Here is a 14,772-nt window from a genome sequence, read left to right as displayed (position 1 = left end):
TGGTGGCTAATAAAAAAAAGAATTTAGCAAGACAGGAGCGGTCTGAGGCCACAACAGTTGGGAGATGGTTATGCCCATGCTGGAAAGTGGACTGACTAATCTTTTTGCATGCAGCCAACCCTTTATTGGGTAAAATTAAATTACCCAACAAGAACATTGCAGTCTCTCTGGTGCTGACAGCTGTGTTCCCTTTCCACCTCTCCTCAGTCCCGTGGTCTTCTGCTTCTGCAGGAGCCGGTTAGGTTTAGTTATCTCCTGTGGTGATAACATTGGAGGCAGTGCTTTGCACAGTGCTTTGCGTGGAGTTTCCAGGTCTGTTCACACATCTGTTTCAGTTACAACACCTTTTGAACCACCTTTTACTTTGCAAAAGAAGGCATTCAACAGCTTCAGAAAATCAGAAGTTTTAAGTTGTTAAAATACAAAGGTCTAGGCATCCGGATTTCAGTGTTTGACCATAATTTTGATAGTAACTTGAAAATACATAATTCCCTTCATTTGGATGTATGGATCATTAGCAAAACTATTATGGGATGAGGAACAACAGCAAATGTGTATATGGCCAACAAACAATCCAATAACAGCTTTCAAAATGCCACACAAATGCGTGTGCATACAAATATTTGTAGTATACAGATAAAACGTGAGAGTGTCTGAGCATTTTCAATAAAAAGGCATAGGTGGCATTTCTGGGGACAGATTTTACCTTGTCATCTGAGTTTTAGGGCCTTGTACCCCCATTTCTTCACAGTTTCTCATGAAAAATGGTGGAATGTGGAATCTGTGTTGGTTACTTTTCCCCTCACGTTTCAGCAGAGCAGCACTGGAGCAGAGCACTGCGTGATGAGGCAGTGCAGCAGCAATAACTGGTCCTTTTCTGCCAATTTCCATGCATAAGCTAAAAGTGGTCTTGATGCATAGTTTTGATTGTGGATTTTTTTTAAAAAAGACCCATGTTTTTCTTTTTTTTTTTTTCTTTTTTTTTTCCAAAAACAGGAGTCTGGATTCACCACTTTCATGCGAACCCTTAGAGAAAGAGACCACGAGAGAGTAGGAAAGAAGAAGGATGAGTTGTAACGTCTGCCTCAAAAGAAGCTTTCCGCTGCACTGTGAATCGTTCCAGGTCTTTTGTTAATGCACCTGAGACTTCACATATTCTCAAGACAGAGACTTTTTTTATAAACAGCCATGGCCATTTTGTACAATTTTGAAATAAAGTGAAACTACAAGATTTTTAAAAGGAAAAAAAATTAGAACGTTGCCGTAATGTTTTAAAGAAAACTTAGCATTTTCTCTCATGTTGTGAGACTATGCCCACTGACACTCCTATGCAATATTTTTGTAGTCTGTAGTGTGTCTGTAGGTGTTGTTTGATAGGGTGATTTTTTTTTTAAAGGTATTGCAGTACATGTTAAAAAAAAAAAAAAAAGGGGGGGGGGGGGGAGGGGAGGTAGGGGAGAACACTTTTTTTTTTTTTTTTTTTAAACCAGCAAAGGATAGTGGGACTTGTAAGACACAGATTATCCAAATGCAGTTTTACATTCTTGTGAAATAGTTCCATGTTCTTCAGTGAGATTTGGGGAAACAATATTAAGCTGCTCAGGGATAAATAAGGTATTTGAATTAATGAAGACATTGGCATTGACCAGTCCAGATCTGTTGATTTCATTTAAATCTCGCTATCAGGACTCTTTACATAGCTTTGTAGAATGTATTGAGTTAATTAAGCCAAGTATCAAAAATCTACACAGCATGGGTAAAATTAAACTAAGCCTTCTCTTTCTGGCATCAATACTGCCAAATGCCTCTGTAAGGTAGGAGTGATTACCCTTCTAGGGTAGACAGTTACCCTTGTAGGGTATACAGCCTCCCTTAAAAATTATGATTGGGCCATATGAGATATTTGTTGGAAAGTGTTATGTTGAACTGCTTTGATAAATGCATAATACTTCTGATAATGCAGTAATTATGTACATTAATGTTTACATTCCACAAGTTTATCTGCTTTTGTATGTTGGAGATTTCCTTTTTGTTCGTTAAGGAGTTGCATAAACAATCTCTTAGCCAAAATCATCACTGTAAAAACTTTATTAGCAGCAGCAGCTGATGTGTTAGACTTGATGCTTTAAAAAAAAAGACATTGATCTGGAGGTACTTATGTCTTCACAGCAGGGAAGAAGGAGGGGCAGGAAGTTGTGATTCACTTTGAAGTAAAAATAAATTTTAAAAAAAGATAATTACTCTTATTGTTAATCAGCCTTGTTCAACTTCTCCTGCACTGGGTTATCCGAGTGAGTGCCTGCAGCTGATGGTAGTGGAGGAGGAGCCGCTGCACTGCAGGATGCCCACCTCACCACCTCATCTTGCTGCGGGCAGCCCAGTGCCCGGCCATGCCAGGTGGCACTGTGGGGTGTCCAGCTCTGCAGGGATCAGCATCCATCCACCTGGGCACACAGGACAGAAGAGCTTTTTGCAGTGAGGTACCAAGCATTGGCTCTGACATCTCCCTTTTGCTCCTCGAGCTGCCTGTCTCATTTCCTTTTGCTAGTTTGGAGGCTTGGTGAAGGCCATGTTAATGGAAAGCTCAGCGCTGCGCTGCTTAGGGGGTAGATGGCATCTCGCCTCCACTCCCCATACAGTCTCGTCCTTTCTCTTGCCCAGTTAATGGCATTGTATGTTTGGTGTTTAAGTTGCTGAAGCCATTAGTGAGTAATCTGGGATACCAGCAGCCTGATTGGCCTCGTATGGGAGCCAGCTTGTTAGCCATGATATAAATTTAAACACTGATGGAGCTGTGCCAAGTATGTTCTCTTATTAGGCACCTGATGAGTCTCTTTGCTCAAAAAAAAAAAATCAGCTGCCTGGTAGTACATAATATCCTAGTGCGAAAGTAGCTTAATTTATTAAGTCTCTGACTTTTTTTTCTTCTGTGTTAGCATAGTTGCTTTATGTTGTGTTCAGTGCTTTTGGGGAAGGTCATGATAGTTCTCTCTTTTGAGCTGTCCTCACATTTGGTAGCATGTGTTTTGCCCTCCGTTTAAGAGGTAATGTATATTGATGCCATTAGATTCAAAACAGGAATTCCTTTGCTTACTGGTAGACTATCAAGTATGATAGTTCAGAACTTACTGCAGTTTTTTTGATCTGAGTCAAAGCAGCTGGCACTAAGGAAGGCAAATAGCCTCGAGAAATGCTTGAGCTGTAGGCTGTTGCTATGTTTGTGCTAATTGCTGAGAAATTCAGACTTCTTTCAAAGACAAAAAATAAATCAATGAAATCATAGCTTGCCAATAGTGATATCACTTTCCAGGATCATTCTGAATTACAGGCTTTCGTAAACGTTTAGGATAGGACAATTGCACACTGTGCTTCAGACCAGTAATTCCTTACAGCTGGTTATACCATAATAACATTAAAATTAAGGATTTTTGTTTTTCCCTTCAATCTTTTTGTCAGTTACTTCTTGGACTAAAGCTTCTGTGTTTTTTTTTCTTGGCTAATCATGTATTAATGCACAGATATAAAGTATTTGAGAATACATTAACTTCTGTTACAGGGTCACAACTCATCTGGTTTATAGCCTGATTTTTTTTTTTTTTTTTTTTTTTTTTTGAAAAATCCAGTTCTGAATACCATAAACAATTACATCAGGTGGCTGACAGCAGTCTTAGTTACTGTAAACTAGGTTATGCCATGATCTAGGAGCTTTACTTCCAAGGCTGTTTAATTAGTAGGCCGGGTTTGAATCTCAGTTACTCTGTTGTAATTCTGTTGCCTCCAGGGAAGAAAATGTTCAGTGCTTGTATTGTGAAGTCAGCTTGTTTATATTTGTTTCGGTCAAATTAAGATGAAATTGATTTTTTTATTTTTTTTTTTTTTTCCTATGAGCTGTGAATAAGAAGTATCTTGTATGTAAGAGCTCTTATTTTGGGTAAAATGGCCAACTGTTCAAACAGACATTCAGGCTTTCCAGGCAGTCATGGTGGATGCATAGCTTAGCCATTCATAAGCACATGGGAATTTCTGCTGTGGTTAAAAATGAGGAATCTGATCTTTCAAATCATGAATCATTTATCAGCAAGAAGTTTAATTGCTGATAACAAATGGGTTGCAGTGAATCAGAGGTTCTGCTCTTGCAATTACGGGTTTGGCCTTTCGGCCTTTTAAGGGGTGTTTGATATCTGCTACATAGTTAACCCTAAACAGATTAAATCTTGTTGAGGAAGGGTAAAGCATGTACACCAGCAGAGAGGTTGAGCAAGCATTGTATGTTGTTTTGTTCCTCAGAGGTTTAAGCGAGATGTAAATTGGCCATTGGTTTGTACTTGACCTGTTTTGTAGTCAGACCAAGATACCAAGGGCAGAAAGACAAAATTTTTGTGCAGTAGGAGCTGCATAAGGAGGTGGTTCTTCTATCTACTGAAAGAGCCTGAGATGTTGGATTTGTCTAATCGAACACAGGAGGGGAAAGGGAACCCGGATAACATACCCAGTGTGTGAATGCACTGGGGTATGTGAGACCTGGGTTGGAGTCCCAAGTCTGAGCACAGGGTTGTATCCTAGCCCACTGCAGCCCAAGCAGATGCTTTGGTCTCTGCTGTTTTACAGGGTTATCCATCTGACCCTGACCCAATAAGCATGTCGTTTGCTGAAACTAGAGCAACTCCTACAGGAGAGAATAGAAGAGACTTGCTTTCTAATCTGAATCAAGAAAAAGCAATCTAGCAAATCTCTTTCCTCTTTCTTCCTCCTCTAAAATTGCATTCTGAATCCAATATCCCCGTTGCCTCCCCCCCCCCCCCAACTAGTTGCAGTTGCATTAAACAGCCTTGGGAATTTCTCTGAACTCCCACTCAGCCCAAATTAGCCAGTCAAATTTTGCTGACTTAAATTTCTCTCAATAGCCATCTACTAAGCTGGATTGATACCAATGGTCAAAGATTACAGGGGCAAGGTTTATGTTATTACAGCATTTAATTTGGAAGTAATAAGGGAGATGCAGCTCCTATTACAAGTAAGCTCTAAGAGAATGCTTCAGACAGTCTCCTTTCAGATGGAATTGCTTCATGGTTGGTTCTACTTTTGAAGATTTGCAGCTTCGCAAAAGAAAACTCAAGACCTGGTGACTCACTCTACAGGTGTTTTCATAGTCTATTTTAAAAAATAAAAAGCAAAATTGCTCTCCATATTCTTGGTAGTGTTATGTTAAGAGAAAAAAATGTTGCTTTTATGGATTTCCTAGAATAATACCAAACCCCTGCCAACTGCGTTTTACAAACTATGAAACAAGCCATTCAGTCAGAACGATGCTCAGTGGAGCAGGGACTGTTGTCCACGTGCACCTCATTTTAATTTAATAGGCTTACTTCAGTGTGATTGGGTCTGTAATGTTACACTGGGATTTGCAGGAGTAAATTCTGGAAACTGAGAGAAGGGAAAAATTAGCTTCTATCAGCAGGTGCTGAGCACTGGGGCCAAATGCTGGCATTTCCTTTGCCTTTGGCAGCCCAGCATCAGCGAGTGCTTCACGGCTCCGCTGGAACCGGGCAGAAGCAGCGCTGAGCCTCGGGTGCACGGCCCTCTGGCTAATCCAGTTGTGTACATAACTGATTGGAAACCCAAACGCCTCCTGTTATTTTCTTTGGCTTGTCATGAGGAGATGCTATGCTTTCGCTGTGCCTTCTGCTTTTATTTACTGATTGAGAAAGGAGGGTACCTGGGTGTTTCTACAAAGGAAATGACTCCAAATACCATTTTATCTGCTGGCAGGCACGATTCCTGGAACTCCTGCCCCAGTGCTGCTGGAATACTCCCTGCGAAGCAGCCCTGGCTGCCCTGGCTCTTGCCAAGGCTCTGGCAGGCACTGCGTGTGGATATGATGCAATGTTGCGAAAACCAAGGCAGTATCTAAAGCAGCGATTTCCAGGCTGTAGTTTCTGAGGAGTAAAGCTGAACTGTAAACCTTGTGCACTGGTCAGCCTGCTGTAGCTGTTTTCGAGGTCATTAGGTGGAAAAAAAAAAAAAAAAAAAAAAAAAGGTGTCAGCCTCAAATTTAAGCAATCATTGCTTCTGTGCCAGCTCATAATTAAAGGTAGGAGGATGTCCAGGTGTTACCACTCAGCTGCACGAATTGGTCCTTGGTTTGTAAGATTCCTGCCCTGGATCTCCTCTGTCCTTCTGCCCAGAGTACTTGCCTCTCTTGCAGGGGATGGTGCTCCTTAAGGAACAGTTTGCGCGTGCCTGCTTAGAAAGCATCACAGTGCTAATTATTCTCATTAGATTTTGGCCACTAATAATTTATCCTTCCTACTGCTCTTGAATCACTCAGTAATGAGTACCGGTTAGTCAGATGTTGCAGATACTGCTCCCTCCCTGTCTACAACACAATTCCCTCCAAGCATTCATCATAGGAAAAAGGCTTCTACGTGAACAAAATCTTTTCAAATTAGTCTCTGGTGCCCCAGTTAAGTGGGTGTCTACATCGCAGGCATGCAGAAGAGCCTTCTTCATTAATATGTGCAATTCTGCGTGAGCTGATTAGCTCTTGCAGCTCATTTGGTAGCAAATGTGTAAATCCGTCACACTCTAAATGCCAAATATGTGCACAGCTAAATGATGGAGAAGTATAAAACACGGCAGGAGTTGGAGACTTTACTTGTGAAAAGAGGGCCTTGTCGTGTGCGTTAAATTGGAGCTCTGGATCTATCTGGAGCATTTATCACTCCTCTGCTTTGTCACTTTTCTGCTTGCAAAATTAATAATTCTTCCCACTGTGTTGATGGTCCTTTAGTGTGTGTGGGTGTTTAATTTTGTGCCTAACATTTGTAACAGACATATGATATCTGGTCTCAGTTCCCATAAAACAATAGCCCGAACAGTGCAGTCTTCCTTGCACAGTACATGAAGCCGAATTAATCAGTTGCTAACTATGTATTATTAATAACCCAGTTGCCATCACTTTTCTTGTCCTTTTTTGTTTGTGACAAACTTGGGAAGAGAAAGAAGAGAAAAAACTGAAATGACTTTTCTTTTTTTAAAATGTATTTTCAGCCAGAGCAGCGTTACCCAATTAAATGCATGCAGCCGGGTGTCTGCCCACACACGGGCGGCACTAAAAATTGTCACCTGCACAGGGGGAGGCTGGATTACTGCTGCAGGCATTAAGTGCCCTCAGTCAGTTACATTGGGACAAAATGAGAAAATGGGCCTGAAGTGCTTCTAATTTATGCGTGTTTTTACTTCTTGTGGTGCCAAGTAGCTGCAGAGCCAGCCGGGCTTGTAGGCCCGGGCCTGCCAGCGCAGGGCAGCAAGGGCTCTCGGGGGGTCTCTGTTACCCTGGTGTGGGTCTCTTGATGGCTGGGAGGGCAAGGGGACACTAAGGGAAGAATGGGTCTGCTGAACAAGTAGGGGCTGAGGTGAAATATGGCAAAATCTCAGAACTTTTGCTGAGTAAAATATCCAGCGACTGGCTAGCAGTAGCGTTCCCTCACAGCTGTGTGAGGTTGAGTGCTTTTTCTCCTTGTGCCGTGTTTCTGTTGTGTCAGGAATCACAGTTGCAGCATTTTTCTCTTGTGTCTTTCCAACAACTCTGCTGTGGGAAGCCAACTTTCTCCAAGCTGAGCATAAACTGCTGAGTATGGGATAACACTTCCTAGGAGGATGTGCATCATAATAATAAACGATACCCTCCTATAGCATCCAGGTTGCTGGTAAGGGACACTTTACTCGCACCCCAGTCTGAGCATAGAACTGGACAATCTCGTCCAACATTTCCTGTTGCACTCCCAGAATTTGCCAAGACCTCTCTGCAGCCTGGGGGTTGCTTACAAGAGTGAGAGTAAGGGCAACTGTGCCTGGGCTGGCCTGCAGAGGGGATGTGGTCTTCCCCAGTGATGATGTGGAGAAGATAATTTGGGCTGAGGCCTTTTTTCCCTTTCCAGAGTGGAGCAAGTTGCCTTTGAGGTAGATTTTTCCTGATGGAGGGGACCATGGGAGAGCTGCTGCAGAAATACAGAGCCTCTGCACGATGCTGCTGAGCTCCCCACAGAGGTCCCTTAGGACTTACGGGTTCATCACCTCTGCAGGAGATAGTAATAGGGTAACTCCTTCTGTTCATAAAATCTACTTCTCTGCCTAAGTTTTCTTAGGTGCGAGAGCAGAACAAAAAGAGGGACTGTAGAAGTAGAGTTCACTATGTAATAGTTGTGTCTCTCCAGTGAGGTACTATAGTATTAAGTGCACTAGGTTTATTTTGGATAGCTATGTAATCTTAATTGTTGTGTATTGCTTGTATTGTAGTCCCAAGATCTAGGTCCTCATTATGCTAGATGCTGTACAAATATATAAGAGACTGTCATGCATGGAAAGGCTTTTATTATGTAAATAGTCAGGTTGGAAAAAAGAACTGGTGTTATCTCTGTTTTACAGATGAGGCAGTGAGAGAGGGGAAAAAAAAAAAGCATTTTGCCCAAGGACACACAGAGTCTGTGGGTCAGTGCTGGACTTGAAATTCAAGTCTCGATTTAGTTACTTACCAGCTCTTCTTTCAATTTGTGTACTGCACACGACATAATTAAAAATAAAAATGAAGCACAAAGACAACAATACCATGTGTAATTTATCTCTATCTGGAACAATCAGTCAGTACCTCTGGGCCAAATCCTCCTTCGCTCTTCTTTATTTCTCCAAAACTTGTATTTCTTTCATGCTCTACACCTGTCATCACCTTACAAGTCACGTTACTGCACGCTCTGATTTACTGCACTTCTCTGATTTTCTGTAACATGCATCATTTTTGAGTTGGACTACCAACCTGCTATGAAAAAGGCTCTATTTTATGAGAGGCCTAGTCCCACTGGAGCAGCCTGCTGAATTTATATTCTGATCCTTTTCAAAATTGTTACTAGCAATATAAAGAATAAAGTAAAAAGGATGCATATGCATTTCCGCCCGTGAATACAGCAAGGCGTCCAGTATGTTTACAATCACCGCTCAAGCATACGTGGTAGTCAAAAATACATATTGATGTAAATAAATAATCTATTCTGAAGACAAATAAAACATGAATTTCATTCAGAAAGCACAATGTATTTTGTTTTGTGTACGTCAGTGTTTTATGCCAGGCTTTAGGAAAGACTGTGGTAGGAGAGAAATGGTAGAAGTCATGTCGGTTAATGGAAAGATTAATAAAATGGAATGGGCATTTACTAAGGCTAGATAATACCAAACTAGCTCAATAGCTGTCTTTGGTACAGTAACTAATTAGCTAGGCAAAGAAGGAAAATCTGGGTGCCCAGACTTCAGTAAAGTTGCCGATTAGGAGCTGTGTGTAAAATTACATCCCCTACCTGGAAAAGTCTGAGATTTTTAGAGTACCCACAAGGCATGCAGGGTGCTAGAAAAAGAGAAGCTGAGCTGTGTTGAAAGGGAATTATCTGGAGTTCCTAGCACTCATAATTATTTAATATTTCCCTAGTGGCAATGTGGAAAACAGAGGTGTCTGATAATTAAAATTTATTGAAGTCATAAGTTAGGTTTCATCAGTGCAAGGAAGGTTCACAGCTCCATACAGTGAGAACCAAATGTCCCCATGAGTGAAGTGACACGAGAGGTCAGAGAGCTGACAGCAGAAAAACTCCTGCAGGAAACCAGCAACAACGCAGAAAGGTTTCTCTTTGCCCTAACATGGTGTGGGGATGGAAAAGGCAACTAAAATCCTAAAACGCAGTAGGAGAGACAACTTCAGCAGAGAAAGGGAAGTATGAATGCCCTTGTATAGGACCACAGAAAGATTTTACAATAATACACAACCATGATAGCTCACGCAACCATGATAGCTAAAAAAAGTTGGATTCTTACTGAACCTGGTACAGAAAAAAGCTGCTGAGCTGACAGGGAACTGGAGAACCTCTTAGGAAATGAAAGTCTGTGTACTATACTCGTTTAGCCTGGCAGCTGATGGTTGATATGAGTTTTGATTGCTCTTAAATACCTCTGGTAAGGAAAATACTAAAACTAGGGGGCAGCCGTGGTGTAAGAACAAGTGGATATCAATTACCACAAATAATTTGTGCTGTGAATTTGGTGTTGTTTATTCACTTGAGCAATGTAAAAATTTCTGGTGGTTTCACGCAGCTGAACTCCACCACAACCACTCTCTCACTCCCATATCTCAAAGGAAGAGGAGCAGAAAATATGATGGAAAGAGCTCAGGGGTTGAGATAAGGACAGGGAGATCATTCACCAATTACCATCATGGGCAAAACAGACTGAACATAGGGAGTTTAATACAATTTATTGCCTATTTCTAACAAACTAGAGCAGTGAGAAACTAAAAGCAAACTACAAACACCTTCCACCCATCCACCCTCTTCCACCTCCTCCCCCTGAGTGGTGCTGGCTCCTCTCCGTGGGCTGCAGGTCTCCTTCAGGCCACATCCACCTGTCCACCAGGGGCCTCTCCACAGGCTGCAGGGGAACTTCTGCTCAGGTGCCTGGAGCACCTCCTGCCCTCCTGCTGCGCTGACCTTGGGGCCTGCAGGGCTGCTTCTCTCACACTTCTCACTCCTCTCTCTCCCAGCTGCTGTTGCACAGCATTTTTTCCTCCCTTTCTTAAATCTGCTCTCCCAGAGGCCCAAGCAGCATCACTCGTAGCTCAGCTCTGGCCAGCAGCATGTCCATTTGGAGCAGCTGGAGCTGGCCCATACCTAACGTGGGGCAGCTGCTGGGCTCTGCTCACACAGGCCCTCCCTGTAGCCCCCCGCTACCAAACCCTTGCCATGTCAGCCCAATACCAAATCATCGCACAAAAACATACCTAGTTTTAGCATGAAGCTCACAAAATGTATGAAATGGATTATCTGATCCAGTTGCCTGTAGTAGCCGGGGACTGGATTCGATAACCCAGAAGGTCCTTGTGGGCCTGTGCCTTAGTATATTCCTGTGTCTTACTGAGTTTGTTACAGTGAGCTCTGTCTTATAATCGCATTAGATATTGCAGCCCCTAATAATCCTTTCAGTCCTAAGAAACCTTTATATCCTTCTGAATTAAATTTCAAATAGAACATCCTAACTGTGGATTACACAGCCATATGTGTTTATTTCCTACACGAGTAAGTTTGTTGTAGCTATTACCATAAAGACAAATTTCTTCAGGGACTGAGAGTTCCTTGAATATAAACAAGAGTGTTTATGGCACAATTTTACTAGCAAATAATAATATTCTTATTTATTATAATTGTTTAAATAGCTCCTAATGAAATATTTGGCCTCATTAAGTGATCAGCTTGGAAGGACTTTCCGTCATGTGAAAATATTTAAATACAAAAAAAAGTCTGGAACGTGTTCGGTTACAGTCATGTAGGGAACTAAAGGGATTATGTGTGCTAGGAGTATATTCATATGGCTTTCCAGATCAGCTTCTTCTACCAGACAGGGAATAAAGTAGAAAAGCCCCAAAGAGAGATCATTACTGTAGGAATGGCTTGGGATGTGATCATCAGAGAAGCTCAGTCGTGTTATTTCCATAAGCCCAAAATGCTGATGGCCTTGTAAATAAAAATGCATTAACAACATGCCGCTTTTCAAACTAATTGAGATGCAGCATGAAGATTACTTTTCAGAAATATGATGTTCTTTATGCAGGAGATCATGCTGGGGCCTACTGCAACAAGGGCCATTGGGATAACGCTATTTTGTTCTATCATCTGCATTTATTACCTTTGAGATACTTTATGTGACGTTACGAGGTGGCCTCAGACTTGTAAAGCCCTTGAGAATTAAACACTATCATTGCATGAAAGAAACTCTTGTGCCTAGTACAGGCCCTTAAGTCTGAATCAGTGGAGAAGCATTTAAAACAGAAGCAAGGAAATAAACTGGATATTCTGCTGATAGTTTTCATGACCTTGCTCGCACTTCTGTTAGCAAGAGAGGCTCATAAGCCTGGAAAGCAATGGCTTTGGTATTAATTTTTCTAATTTCTTATTAGTCATTTGAACTAATATAATCTTAGCTCATGTGATTAGCTTGTCTAAAACCTTTCAAATCAGATGCAGTTTTTTTAGAGTGCAGAGCTGTTAAAATATCACACGTTCTTAGCCCATGTCGTGATGTCAGGAGCTTGTTTCAGAGTTTTAAGCATTCGTGATGAAGTTGGGCTGCACTGAACATAAACTAATAGATACTGATTTGATATATCTGTGTTTTTATGAGAATCGGCATTTCTGTAGAAGGAACGGAAAGCACACTATTGCATTATTAGCATGGTTTCCAGCTAAATCCCCAGCACCAAGCACCAAACTTTAAGAAAGATATAGAAAAAGTTGGCAAGGTCCAGAGAAAGGAGCAACAGAATTATAAAGATGTTTGGTAAACATAAATTTTAGGAAAAGATGAAAGGCTTTGGGTTTGATTAGTGTAAATCAGGGAAGGCTAAGGAATATGGTAGCACTTTTCCCCATAAAAATGGGTTACAAAATGGATCAGAGATCTGGTATATTCCACACCCACTGGGTATTTAATAGTTTAATTTGCTACAAAGAAAGCTGAGGTAGAATTTTCTGAGTGACCTTTAAGGGTCCTTTGGCCTCTGTGCCTCTCCTGAGACTCCATCACTGGAGCACAACTATTGCCATCTCCTCAGGTTGGTTATTTTTCCTCTGGGAGACCTTTTTTAAAAACCATGCTTAAACACTGCATAGAGAGGCCACGAGTTTTTCCTCCCTACCTCTAGCCATCCAACACCTCAGCGTATAAATGAGGCTGCTCCTCTTGGCTCCCCCTGCAGTGACTGAGGGGCAAAAGCAACAGCTTCACAATGGGCAATTTTGGTGAGAAAAATCCCATCCTAACTTGTCTCAGCTGCTGTTTTTATCTCCAGCTGGCTGATGGCACATTAAGCAGCCACATGGCTTTGTTATTTTGCTGCACCCACAAAAGGCTCCTCACTGCCATTTCTGAGGGTTTTGACACCACAGGGACGTACCTGGCACCACTTCTCTTCAACCTCTGGTGCTGTCCATACCCACTTTTGTGCTCCTCTTAATCTCTTTCTCTCTCCTTCTTTCCGAATGCCTACATTCCTTCACTTGACTTGCCTTTGTACTGACTGGATTTACTTCTTACAAATCTTACTTTTATCTCTTGCTTCAGCTTTCCCTAATTTATTCCCTGTGTGGTACCCTCTAACAATGTTTTACTGTTTCATTGTCTTAGGGGAGCCAGTGGGACAAGGAAAAAAAAAAAAAGATATTTAAAATGTATCTGGCTTGTTAGCCATGCAAATTCTTAAATAACAGGTATGATTTAAGTTCACTGTGAGAACTGGAAGCACTTGAGCTGCAACTTCACTTCTGACTCTGCCATCGCCTCTCTCAGTGACCTTGTGCAATTTGTTGAACCTCCTGGGGCCAGGTTCAGCTGAAAATAAAGAACATTACCTTTTTCTTTTTTCCCTAGGAATGTGTAAGTATTAATTAATAGATGTGTATATAATTTTTCAAGTTCTTTTTGTATAAATGCAAAATGCTTGTCATTATGCCTTCAAAGCATTTACAAATGGTCAGGAGAATTTTAGGGTTGAAAGATAAACAGTTCACAAGAACTGGAAATATTAAAATGACACACGTATGCACTTATCACAGACCTTTAGGCAGCCTCTAATTAAGCAATCACTACTTCTCAGCATTTGGTAGATGCTATCGTACTTTGTTAAATTGTGTAGCAGCTTGTAATGCTCTGCACTCTGTTTGTACAGGATAAGGACTCTCTAGAAATTATTTAGATTAGTGTATTATCTTCCTAACATACACTGCAGTTGTGCCTCCTCATTCAGGATTGAGATGTTCCTGTGCTCAGCTCTACAAAAGCCTGGCATGGACACAGTTTCTTCCTGGCAGGCCAAGATACTAACTTCAAAAAAGCTGCAGCACAAGCAGCGTGCGGAAGGCTGCTCACGGAGCCATTTTACCACAGCACTGGGCACCGGGCTCACATCTCCTGCCTTGAGGCTGGGGTGAGAGATGGTTTTACCACAGCACTGGCGCCTGGGTGTCCACTGCGGGTGTCCACTCCCAAGTGATGCTGCCCAGAGAAGGCAGACTTGAATTTGGAGAGTTTGTGTTTTAGTGCTGCCCTGCTGGCCACCTTGCTCTGGAGTGAGGCTGAGCAGCACCAGAAGGCCCAGAGCATGAGGCTCGGTGCCTGTACCTGGCGCTATGCAGTGCTGCAGCCCCTCGTGCAGCTCAGCCAGCAGCGGACGGGGAAATTAAAGGGTGTTAGCAAGGAACAGGCTGCTTCCCCCGGAGAGCTGAGCTGGCAGACTGAAACTGCAGGGAAACAGTAATGATGACGAGTAATGGAGAAAAATGTTCTTGTGCTGGTGAGGAAAACTGTAAAATAGAGAGTCTCACTTTGGGCTTGGTAATGGGATTTTCCATGTTTGTATCGTCACTCAGTGTCATTTGACTGTTATATGACTGGGAATGAGCAAAAGTGACACACTTGTGTCACTTCTCCGTGACCCGCATGCACGCCAGCCACTCCGCTCACGAACCACAAGCAGTGCCACGTCCAAAAAGCCTTTATTAACCGGAGTGGAAACCAAGGATTTATCGCCCGGTGCCACCCGAGGAGCACAACCCAACCCCACACCGCCTCGGGCTGCACGGAACCGCCCTGCGCAGGGCCAGCCCCCGCCAGGCGGGGCCGCCCCATGCCCAGGCCCGGCCCCGGCGCGTCGCCATGGCAACGCCCCGAGCCGCGGCCGCGGCG

At 42.5% G+C, this 14,772-nt stretch overlaps 1 protein-coding gene across 1 annotated transcript in view; it reads left to right on the top strand.

Annotated features, from left to right (window-relative positions):
• PDIA5 (protein disulfide isomerase family A member 5) overlaps window positions 1-1,260 on the top strand; it is a 96,676-nt gene extending 95,416 nt beyond the window's left edge. Inside the window, exon 17 of the mRNA XM_084289610.1 lies at window positions 997-1,260. Coding sequence (XP_084145736.1) covers window positions 997-1,077 — 81 coding nt within the window. The 3' untranslated portion in view covers window positions 1,078-1,260. The remainder of the gene's footprint in view (window positions 1-996) is intronic.
• Window positions 1,261-14,772: the final 13,512 nt, after the last annotated feature.

Source organism: Netta rufina (assembly GCF_964035555.1).
Source record: "Netta rufina genome assembly, chromosome: 6".
Classification (NCBI taxonomy): Eukaryota; Metazoa; Chordata; class Aves; order Anseriformes; family Anatidae; genus Netta; species Netta rufina.
This window is presented reverse-complemented; position numbering and strand designations above follow the sequence as displayed.